The sequence below is a fragment of the Tiliqua scincoides genome, chromosome 7 (genome assembly GCF_035046505.1).
Source record: "Tiliqua scincoides isolate rTilSci1 chromosome 7, rTilSci1.hap2, whole genome shotgun sequence".
Taxonomy (NCBI): Eukaryota; Metazoa; Chordata; class Lepidosauria; order Squamata; family Scincidae; genus Tiliqua; species Tiliqua scincoides.
In genome coordinates, this window is record NC_089827.1 from 29,830,302 (window position 1) to 29,842,072 (window position 11,771).

At 45.8% G+C, this 11,771-nt stretch overlaps 1 protein-coding gene across 1 annotated transcript in view; it reads left to right on the forward strand.

Annotated features, from left to right (window-relative positions):
- CHCHD3 (coiled-coil-helix-coiled-coil-helix domain containing 3) overlaps window positions 1-11,517 on the forward strand; it is a 299,145-nt gene extending 287,628 nt beyond the window's left edge. Inside the window, exons 7-8 of the mRNA XM_066634407.1 lie at window positions 2,118-2,253; window positions 10,833-11,517. Coding sequence (XP_066490504.1) covers window positions 2,118-2,253; window positions 10,833-10,856 — 160 coding nt within the window. The 3' untranslated portion in view covers window positions 10,857-11,517. The remainder of the gene's footprint in view (window positions 1-2,117; window positions 2,254-10,832) is intronic.
- Window positions 11,518-11,771: the final 254 nt, after the last annotated feature.

The following is an 11,771-nucleotide window of genomic DNA, read 5'->3' on the forward strand; positions in this document are numbered from 1 at the left end:
TTTGGAAAGTGTGTTTGAACTACATATTATTGGATTTATGTGGAAAAGAGGTGTATGTTCATATACTGATTTTCCAAACTAGGGGGAAGAGATTGTTAAGCAAATTATGTGGTTTTCATTCACTAGATCAGGGGCCTCCAAACTCTGGGCTGCAGGGCCAGATCCGGTGCACCAGAAAATCAGCTTGGGTGCAGCATTAGCGAAGCCTTACCATTCCGCCCTGCAGAAACTCACACCGGGCAGCCACTTCCTCCGGGAAATGAGCCTTCTGGGTGTGAGCTTTTGCAAAGATCAGGCACGAAGACAGGAGGCTGCAGGCGGAACAATAAGCCTTCACCACCACCGCACCCAGATTAATAATCTCGGCCGCCACAGGCTGGTTTGGAGACTTGACAGAAACTGACCTTTTATTTTGCCATTTCCTAATGTGATTATTGTAGGACTAGAGGCACAGCTTGCATGCCCTGCCATCACCATCATTACTCTGTACTGTTAGCAATGTACTGTACTGTCAGTACTCTGTACTGTCATGTTGCACAAAGAGGGTAGACCTTACTAAAATTGAGATAGAGGAAGACATGGAGGATCATTAGACCAATCTTGCGAGTTAGATGCATTCATATGCAGCAGAGGCAAAGATATGGACATGTGAAGCAGTCCCTCCCCAGTTCAGTGTCAACCCACTTGGTGGCTCTAGACAAATCACTTGTCCTTAGCCTCAGTTAGTCCCTCATCTGCAATTTGGGGATGATAGTATTGACCTACTATGGAAAAAATGGAGTTTGATGAAGGACATGTTTATTTAGTGGTTTACATAGCAAAAGAAGAGATTCTCTGTCTCAAAGAGGTTCACAATCTGAAAAGAGAAAGAAGGGAAGGGTACAAAGGAAGAACATGCAATTATTTGTGGTATGTGTACTTGGGCTTACTTGTGTTATCCTTCTAGGCCAGTAGAGCTGGCCTTGCTGTCTTACTGCACTGAATCCTGTCCCCTCCAGCAGCAACCTTCCCACCCAGTGACATTCCTGGCCACTGTCCCACCCAGGGCACATTTCCAGGGGTGCCACTCCCCGTGCCACAGGTGTCTGTCTCTCCCCCTTCAGGAGTTCTGAGGGATGAGCCCTCAGAAAGCCTCGTAATGCCTTCTGGAGTTTTGGAAGACTTATGCAGGGGTAATGGGATTTAAGTCCCTGGTGAAGCCTCCTGATTTGGTTCCCCACTGGATACAGCACACTTGTTTTTGGTGCAGCTGCACCAATGGGTGGGGGGGGGAAGGATAGGATTGGGCTCTTAATTATATAAATCAGGTATTGCTTCTGTTGAGGTCTTTGGATGGGACTGCTTGTTGCCGGTTTTTTGGTGTGTGCTTCATTTATTTTTATTATATTGTTTTTACTTGTTACTAGCCAGCTTGAGCACCTCCCTATTGAGAAGGAAAAGGCAGCATACAAATGTTTTAAATAACTGCTTTTAGCACTGGAAAAGCTGTATAGAAATAATAATAATAATAATATTAAACTGGCACTTATATTCCACCTTTCTTGATCATTGGAATTGCTCGTTTGAATCCAAAGCGGTTCACATAGGCAGGCTTTCTCTAAACCCTCAAGGGGTTTTTTAGAATAAACAAAGTAGTTCTGTCTTTCAAGAACAAACTACATTCCAGATGGATCTTTTCAGTCTGGTAATCATTCTGGCTACGTTGCCACCCATGCTGACAAACAGCTGCAGCTGACTTCTTGTCTCTCACCCAAGCAGTTCAACTCAGCTTGTCAGCTTCTTGAGGTCTTGCCACTCATGGAAGCTTCCAGTGATCTTGAACTGGCAACCTTAAGATGTTATCTTCAAGCTTAAATGACGGTTCTACTGTCTAAAATAGACCTCCTGCCTTATTTTAAATAAATAAATACCAGTTACTGGGCATCAAAAAAAAGAGAAGGGTAGTTAACATCTTTGTGAGCTTCCTGAAAGTATATAATAAACTTCTTAACTGAGCAAGTATTACATTTCTTCCAGTGATGTTGTCTTTATCAAGATATGTTGTTTCTTATAACTAACTGTGGAAGCGTCCATTAAAATGTGTGTTCTCTTCTCCCCTCCCTGCTCCCAAATTCCAGACGATATGAGTCTCACCCAGTGTGTGCTGACCTGCAGAGCAAAATTCTCCAGTGCTATCAGCAAAAGTCCCAGAAGACACTCAGCTGCTCAGCCCTGGCCAGCGAATACATGAAGTGTGTTGTCCATGCCAAGCAGGTGGGTGCTGGAGGCAAAAGGGTGGGGAGACTTTGGAATCTCTCTGGAGCAGTGGTTCTCACACATTTAGCACTGGGACCCACTGGGACAGAATGAGAATCTGTCGGGACCCACCGGAAGTGATGTCATGACTGGAAGTGACATCATGCAGGAAAGTTTTTAACTGTCCTAGGCTGCAATCCTACCCACACTTACCCAGGAGTAAGTTTCCTTTACTATCATTGTTAAAAGAATATATATAGTAGTTTGTTAAAAGTACAGGTCTATAACATTTCCCCAATGCAGTCACATATCATGGTAGCATCAAGTCTAATATATTAAAAATAAAATATTGAAATGAATGGAGACCCACTTTAAATTGTCTCACGACCCACCTAGTGGGTCCTGACCCACAGTTTGAGAAAAAGTGCTCTGGGGGCCTTCCAGCCAGCTCCCTGGATCCTATCACTTTGTAACATACTCTGTTCATCATCTCTTTTTTTGCTTTGCTATCTACCTTGGAAATGCCCCATTTTGTGACACTGTGGCTTATTTCACATTGCTGACTGCTTACTAGTGGATTTTCTCTTTTCTACAATTTGCTTTCATTGTATAGATTTTTCTTCATTTAACTTTTGTTGCTCTGTCTATGAATCTTGCTTAAATTGCAAGAGGTAGGGACTGGACCCGTGTCAACATGTGGTATAGGTAGAAAGCACCTTCAGTCTTTGTTGCTTTTAACCACCCTGGACTTTATTGTTTGAAATGTTAATTCTTGTTATTTATGTAGATAGTGCATGGTACCAAACATAAAAGGTACCATGTCTGTGTCCTGGCTGTTATATATTACAGTCTGCAGTTTGGCAGAGGGAGACAACAGAGGAAGGGGATTCAGAGCAAGAATATGTATTATTTCAGTTATGTGCACTTACATCCCAAGATTGGTGGTTTGCCAGTCTGCAGAGTACTGCCACTGGTGCAAAGGTTGGAAGGCCTTGCAGAACCAGCAGTTCAGTGTAGACCAGCCGCTGATGGGATTCTGTCACTGTAGAAGCGGGTATGCTGGTGGAGTGGGGGTTGATCACTACTATGCTGTCATCTATCATGTCCAAAAACCCCAGCCTGGGCGTGCCACAACAAGCCTCCTCAGAGCTATGCCAGCAGAATAGCTGGTGTAGCTTTGAGGAGTCCTATAGGTGACCAGACAGCAATAGAGGAGGTAAGTAAAGTTTTTCTTTACTTACCTGTCCCTAGTCAGTCTGGTCCTGGCCAGTGCATAGAATGCAGCAGGTACTGTGTTGGTGGTCCTGCACCATAAGCAATGGCCCAGGATAGGATTGGGCTGTTAGGCTTAAGTGACAGTATGGAATGGGGCTAAGTGGCTGTGCCCAAGGCTTCTTGGAAAAGGTAGGTTTTGAGAAGGGATCCAAAGAAAATAGGAGAAGTGGCTTCAGGGAATCTTATGGGTGGCAGCTCCAGGCATAAAGGGCAGCAAGGAGAAAAAGTCAGTCATCTGAGGGCTTAGCTTGGCAAACAGGAAGTATCTGGAGGCAGTGTTGTGACACAGACAGTTGCAACACCAGGCAGGAAGAGGAGAGCATATAACTGAGGAAGCAGAAGACGAAGGTACACGGATACGAGAATGGAGATAAGGGGTCGGGGGGGGGGCAGGACATGGTCATGGAAAGCCTTGGAAGGCAAGGGCTCATTCCTGTTATTCTTAGACAAAAGTGCTTGGTATCCTCTTTGCTAGGTATTGCCGCCCTTGCCTTTTTCTCTGCTGCAGAATTTCACCCATCCCCTGATGAGGTTTGTCCCATTCTCCAGTCAGGCAGCCTTCCAGCAGAGTAGGTGACAGGGAGCTAGCACCTTGACTTTTGTTTCCATTCTAGATGCTTCCCTCGCTATGGGCATTCGGAAAACAGCAATTAGAGGTCAGCAACTTGGAGAGAGTCTGATTGGGGATTTTTTGTCTTCGCAGCATTGCTCTTGTTCGGTTTCTATTCATTTCAGCAGGGCTTTGGCGGGAGAATTTCCCCCTGGAATGCATCCAGTGGTTCTACAGTAATATTGCCAGCAAAGGCAGTCACACATCCGCTTGGCTGGCTTATGGTAGTGCTTTATAAATTACCATCATCTTCTCTTGTTATAATTCCATTTCCATGAAGTTGGCCTGCTGCCTTTCAGAGAGCACCCCCAGAGGACTGGTAGGGCTGGAAGCCGTGCTCTTGCTTGTATGGCTATCGTCTGCAGATCCAGGGACATGCCAGTTTATAAGGGTGGGTAAGGCAGCTTGCCAAGCTGACTTTGTGGAGTCTCTCAAGAGAGCACTGTAAGCTGGCATAGACTGTATGCCTGGAAGAGAGAGATGGAACAGGCCAATTATGGCATCTTTATAGATACATGATTGTTGCCTGCAACAGCATTGCCCTGTGTGCGTGCGTGTGTGTGTGTGTGTGTGTTCTCACTGCAGCTTCTGAGTTGCTCATTTGATATTCAGCCATGTAGTCCTGTGCATGTTTCCTGCTCTTGTGCTTGGTGGTGGTGAAGGGGTTTAGTGGGACTGCATGTATTTTGATTCAGTCATCTCTGCTCAGATGTTCGGTTCTGAAGATGTGCAGGGCGCATTTTCTTTCATTGCTCAGCCAGCAATCACAGTTCCATGCACTCCCTATAAACACAAGAGACAGATGTGTGAGTTACACTGGATTAAACACAATTTCAGGAAGGAAAGAACCTGCAGTGGGAAGACTTGAAACTCCTCCCCCTTAAGTTCAGGCAACTGAAGACTTCAGGGGAGGTGGCAAACAACTGCTCATTCCCCTGGGACAAATGTTCCCATCCTGGCTCCAAGGTACAGGCTGGTTCTGACTCATCCAAGCTTGTCAATGCCAACCCTGTAAGGTTGACGCAGCTGACCTGCCCTGACTCCCCCAAGCCAAAAAGCCTTTGAGGTAGCCATTAGCAATTCCAGCCTGAGGGCTCGCCTGCCATTCTCCCCAAGCCAGACAGCCTCTGAGCTGTACTGGGTTCCACACTGACTGTGCTTTCCTCAGGGTGCACACCAACAACTCTACTGATGCCTTGGCTGACAAGGCAAGGTGCGGCTGGTCATGGAATATTTCAAAGGCAAGGCTTCTACCAAGTCATCCAGTGAGTGGGGGGTGGGGGGGGTTCTTCTGAAAACCTTGACCTTTTTCTGTCATTCCAGTTCTTTGCCATCAACCCAAGCAGGATGACACAAGGCTGATCGGGGTCATACTCGTCAGGCATGCACACAGCACCATGCATGCATATATATAGATATGGTAGGCAACATGGGTTAGGACGGAGGCTGACTTGGAGCAACTGCATCACCCGAAGGCTTTTTGAAGACAGCAGAGCACAGAGTTTACATCACAGTTTATCCTACCTCCACTGTAGAGTCCCAGGGGTCCTCAAACCAGTGACTGTGATCAGCAGTGGACCTCCCCAGCCCCACACCCAGGGCTAAGGTTGGTGTTGGTGCCCCCCCCACGGGCTTTCACTGCCCCCCTGTGCAGAAATCCGCCCCCTCCCCCCACTCACCTGAGGCTCACAGAGCCTTGCACAACCCAGGAACGCGTCAGGAAAACCTTTGTGAGGTTCGCCAATGCTATAAACCAGGGGTGCCCAAACCCCGGCCCTGGGGCCACTTGTGGCCCTTAAGGACTCCCAATGCGGCCCTCAGGGAGTCTCCAGTCTCCAATGAGCCTCTGGCCCTCCAGAGACCTGCTGGAGCCCTCACTGGCCTGACGCAACTGCTTTCAGCATGAGGGCGACTGTTTGACCTCTCACGTGAGCTGTGGGATGAGGGCTCCCTCCACTGCTTGCTGTTTCACATCTGTGATGCAGTAGCGGCAGCAAAGGAAAGGCCAGCCTTTCTTTGTGCAAGGCCTTTTATAGGCCTTGAGCTATTGCAAGACCTTCATTCATTCATATAAGTTCATCTTCAATATATTCATTTATGTAAACTCATGTAAATTTATTCAAATTTTAAATGTAAATTAATTCTTTTTTCCCCCGGCCCCCGACACAGTGTCAGAGAGATGATGTGGCCCTCCTGCCAAAAACTTTGGACACCCCTGCTATAAACTGTGCTTCTGGGAAATCTGAAGCAGTTTCCACCCCCATCTGAAGCTTCAGAGAGGCTTCCGCAGGATCCTAGTGCCTTGCGCCTGGGACTTTTGCCCCATCAGACCTTATGGTAGGTCCGCAACTGATGAGTTAGTCATCTAATTTAGAGTTTGTGAACAGAGGGAATTGCCGACCTGATCTCTGCAGTAGTAAAGCACCACCACTGACTGTAGAGAATGCTTTCAGCTTTCATTCCAACAGGATCAGGTGCTCTGAGGAGACAGTGATCTCCCGACTGGCCTGATATAACTGTAACAGAGCCTGGTCTGGTTCCTCAGTACAATCAATTTCATACCTAGCACAGTCTGAGTTGGTAACAACCTGCTTGAATTTATGTCTGACTTCCTGCGTCTCTGGGTTCAGAAAGTAACCTGAACATCTACTAGGAGGAATCCAGCTCTGACAACCATCTCTTATAGAGGACCCCATGATACCACTGCTTGTTCTCTGCTGCCTGCTCAGATTCTCTCTGCTGACTGTTGCCACCTCCAGAATTGTGGTGCATGGCTAGGTGACTGCCCCCCTACCACACACATTTTTCATCACCAGCATCAAATTTCAGTGACAAGATGCGGGGGGTGGGGAAAAAGTTGCAGTCAGGCTACTAGTATCAGTTTTTCATCATAATCCTGCTTTGGTCTCACATCATCAGACTCTGTCTAATTTCATTCTTGAAATTATGATGAGACTGTGGGGCAGGTTTTATTCACTTTTTCACATTGAGATTGGCCTCTGTCAAATGCCGTGAACTGAATTGTTTGTAAGGTTGATTGTTTTACTGATGCTGTTTTCAGCAAGCTTAAAAGCAGGTTGTTGCAGTGCCTTTCCTGCAGTTCCTGCGTCTTTATTCTGATTGAAGTCATTGCAGTGGGTAATTTGGCGCATACGCGTGAGGGATTGTTTTCAACCCAGGGAAATGTCCAACAATTAGCCAGTTTTCTAAGCAATTAATCCAAAATATTGCAGGTGTAACTGCTGTTGCTTCAAACCACAGAAAGGAGCCCACTCTCCTCCCCTCACAGCCAGCTCAATATTCTTGGTGTCACACAGGGCATCCCTCGCAGTGGAAATTGACTTCTTGTTTTACAGTCAGCAAGCTGTGAGTGGCGGGCAGCCACCTGTCTTTTCTTGCCTCACCTGGCAGATTCCTAAAGGGAGAAGCAGGATTCTGCTTTTACTTGTGGCATTTCCTGCCCCCTCTCTTCCCTAAAAGATATTATGTTAATTTATGCAGTGTTTAAATTTATACAGTGTTGAATATTCAGCCCTGCTGAGCCTGGCAACATGTTACATTCATCTTGTGAAAAATATCCATGTATAAGTTAGACTTTGACTCTGGAGAATTCTCTCTGGGTACGAGTGGGGAGAATTGGAGGGTGCTGTTGCAACCCCCCTGGGGGCAGGTGCTCCTGCCTGCCTTTCTCGGACTGTCTATTGTTCCCTTTTGCTTAGTGTCAATAGTTGAGTCTCATGGTGTTGAGAGGTGCAGGATATTTAGCTGGCAGAGGAGAAAGACAAGCAGAAAGAAACGACCAGATGGAGCAAGGTGACCAGGAGCTCCTGCTTCCCTATGATCCCCCTCTGGCAGTCTTAGACTTGGAGATTTAGACTTACCATTAGCAATAATAGGGCCAGGTTTTCACATGGTTAGTTTTTCACATAACAGATGTAACATGTAGCCAGGCTTCCCTCTGATAAGGTTCTGCTGCAGCAGCCTCCTCCCTACCACACAGACCAGATTGCTTGTGTCTGTGTTGTTAAGACTTGCTTGAGACAAGATAATGGGGAATGGACACATACAAAATGGCTATGTGTGTGCACACTACCACAGCACTGTGCCATTTCAGGTTCAAAAATATGCCTTTTGTGAATAATAATAATAATAATAATAATAATAATAATAATAATAATAATAATAACTTTATATTTACCCCGCCTTTCTCCCCGAAGGGACTCAAGGCAGCTTACAACAGGTTAAAACAGATTTAAAACATAATTTAAAACAAATAAAAACATATTGACACATATCATAAAAACAGCAGTCAGACAAAAAATAGTTGGGTAAAAAAGAGTATAGAGCAGCAGCAAATCATAAGAATCAGGCCTGTAAAAAATATTAAAAGATGTTAAAAAGATGTTTAAAAAGGCCGAGAACTCAGAAGGCTTGTTTAAACAGAAGGGTCTTCAGGCCTCACCGAAAAGTCTCAAGAGAGGGAGCCATTCTTAAATCAAGAGGAAGGGAGTTCCATAGTGTTGGTGCCACTACTGAGAAGGCCCTATTTCTTGCCGCCACCCCACGTACCTCCCTAGGCGGCGGCACTTGCAAAAAGTCCTTCTCCGATGACCTAAGAGGACGAGCTGGGTTGTATGGGAGTAGGTGATCTCTAAGATACCCTGGCCCAGAGCAGTATAGGGCTTTAAAGGTCAAAACCAGCACCTTGAATTCGGCCCGGAAACAAATGGGCAGCCAATGCTGGAGAAGCGGATACAGGCATGTGCCGCTTCACAGCAGACCACAATTATGAAGGTGGTCTAAGCACAACAAAGATGCTTTTAATGATGCTTTTTTAAAAGATGCTTTTAAAAAGATGCTTTTTTCATTGTTGTAGGCTGCCTTGTGTGCCCATGGGGCAAAAAGGCTGGATATAAATCAATAAAATAATAATGATGATGATGATGAGACAATCGGGTCTCCCATAGCCTGCAGCAGAGGCTCTTCACAACAAAGAGGCTCTTCATACAAAGAAAAAGCAATCTATCTCCAGAAGCCTGTGCAGCCAGCTGGTGTCTGGCAGGGAGAGTCTGTTTGCACAACAAAGGCAAAAGATTGAACTGAATGTTCACTTAATGACCTAATCGCATAACAACGGGATAGGAGAATGTATCTCTGTTGTTAAGTGGCGCATACTTGTACTATAAAATACATGTGGGTGGTGATGGCAATAGAATGCAATGTTTCTTTCCCACAAAAGTACTAACATAGATCACAAGTAACTTGGGAGCCCACCCTGCAGCTCTGCCCCACACCAGCCTTGGCCTAATTTCCAGGAGAGGTAATGCCAGCATGGGTCTCCTCCCATGTGGTCCAAGGCACACATCTGACATCTTCACTAAGCTACAGCAGCTTCTACACCGAAAAGAAAGCGTAGAAGGTGTGAAAAGGAACACTTAGTAGTGAGCAAAGAAATGTGGTTCAGCTTGGAGTTCCTAGTCACAGAACAAAGGAGTTTTGTGCGCTCTGCAAAGGCCATGCTGAGTCTTGACACTCCAGCATGCTCCGAATTGCCCAGGGCAGGCAAACGCCTGCTTGTGTTTCCAGGTGTAGAGCTGGCTGGCCTGTTAGGAATGGCAGAGACTGCCAGGTAGAGCAACAACATGGTGAGGCAGGTTACAATAGGAAACCAGGGGCAAAAGGCTGGAAGGGAGGATGCAAGGAAGGACATTTTAAAGTCGGCTCTGGATGAATTCCTGAAATAAGGCTGTTGCACCAGCGAGTGCTTAGGCAAGACTGAAGGATTTATGAGACCAGGAAACCCCACCCCTTCATGGATCTAGTTGGATCCTGATTCAGAGCCTGTATCTGAGTCTGCTTTCTCCTCCTCCCCACAAGGAAACCCAGAAGAAGTGAGGCCTTGGGAAGCTAGGCAAGCTAATATTTGGCCTTGGTTCTGATCTAGCACTGCCTCTGTTCTTGGGGGCAATGAAGAGGGGCTTGGAGGGTTCCAGATGCGGGGGTGCCAGATCTCCCAGGTCTGTGTACTCCCCTGGGGGTGGGGTGTCTGGAGGGGAATGTCTGTGGAGGAAGTAGGTTCTAGTAGTTCTTCAAATGCTGGATCATGGTTGGTGCCAGGGTCATTTGCAGGGGCCAGCCCCTCTCTTTCCTGGAGGAGGCTGCCTCTGACATGGCCTGTCTTATGGGTACAAGGTTCAGTGACTGGTAGTTTTCTTAGGGATTATAAGAACAACTGCTGCTGCTTATTTAATGGCATATTGAGCTTTGCACAGTAATATATATGCCAAAAGAAGCAGGTTGCTTACTCAAGGAACTTGCAGGTCTACAGCTCAGTTATGGGAGAGGCAACAAAAGGAGAAAAGGGGAGGGAGTTGCAAGTATAACAAACAGGTTGTTTTTGGATGTGGCTTGGCTGGGTAACCAATGATGTTTTTATCTGACTCATGGCTTTGCTTCCACTACTGAAATTACAGGTCCAGCCTTGTTATACATGGATTCTTTGTACACAAATTTGACTCAACATGAATGGCCCCTGCAAATGAGAAGGAATGTGCTGATCCCTGGAGAAGGGAAAAAATGCACCACTTTAAAATCACGGTTTTAAAAACTGCTTTTTACTGTTGCAGAGAGACAGTCATACTAGTGATTCTTGGAATGGAACCCTCGCGAATAGTGAGACTCAACCCGTACTTGTTTTTTCATTCCTTTGCAGGGATTGGCTGGCAGAGGAGGATAAAAGGCCCTATGCATCAACTGTCAATCCATCAACTCCAATTCCAGCAGCAGACTGGGGAATTTTCTTCAAGAGCAATCCAACAGCCCATTGGCAGAGCAGATGTAGAGAATGAGAAAATCCAGAAGTGCCAGATCAAGACCAGTGGACATCATGGCTTAACCAATGTGGTCAAGACCTGTATGTCATTATACTGGGAAGCACACCTCTGAGGGCAGCTTGTGAAACCCACTTACCAATGATTGAGAGATGAAGAGGCAGAAGCCTTTTGCTGACTCTGGAGTGTGCAGGGAGTTGCCTACTCCAGACTGCAGGCACTGCTTGCCTTGTGAGTCACTTCTCACAAGTCACTTCTCTGGGTCTGCATTGCTCACCCTCTGTGTTCATCTAAATGTTCAATTTTTCTTTTGCATAATCACGAGAATGTTGGTTTAATTTATTGCCAAAATTATGTAACTGAAAGGGTCATTCATCTTCCCCCTCTGCTGGAATCATGTTTCTAAAACCTTCATAACATGGGAGTTCATTGATTGCGAATTATAATTGTAATAAGACCTTTGATTATGTTGTAACAGTAACCTATGATTGTGTTGTGCTGTCTCACGGAACTGACAATTATGCTCTCTCAGTATCAATAAAGTACATTTGTGGAATGGAGGAACAACAGTGGCTGGCATGTTCTCTTGTGCAAATGATCTAGATCATTTTGCACTCTCTTGGATACGTGAATTAGATTTTTCCATTCAAGTGGCTGCTTTTTGTCTTGCTACTCACCATTGATACACTTTTTGTGAAACCTTTGGTTTAGAGAGTATCTCTCCTTACGTTTGAATGGATACGTTTGACTGCATATCTACAACCTTCCTCTTATTTATTTACCATTCTAATTCCCTAATTGGCAACACTTGAACTACATCA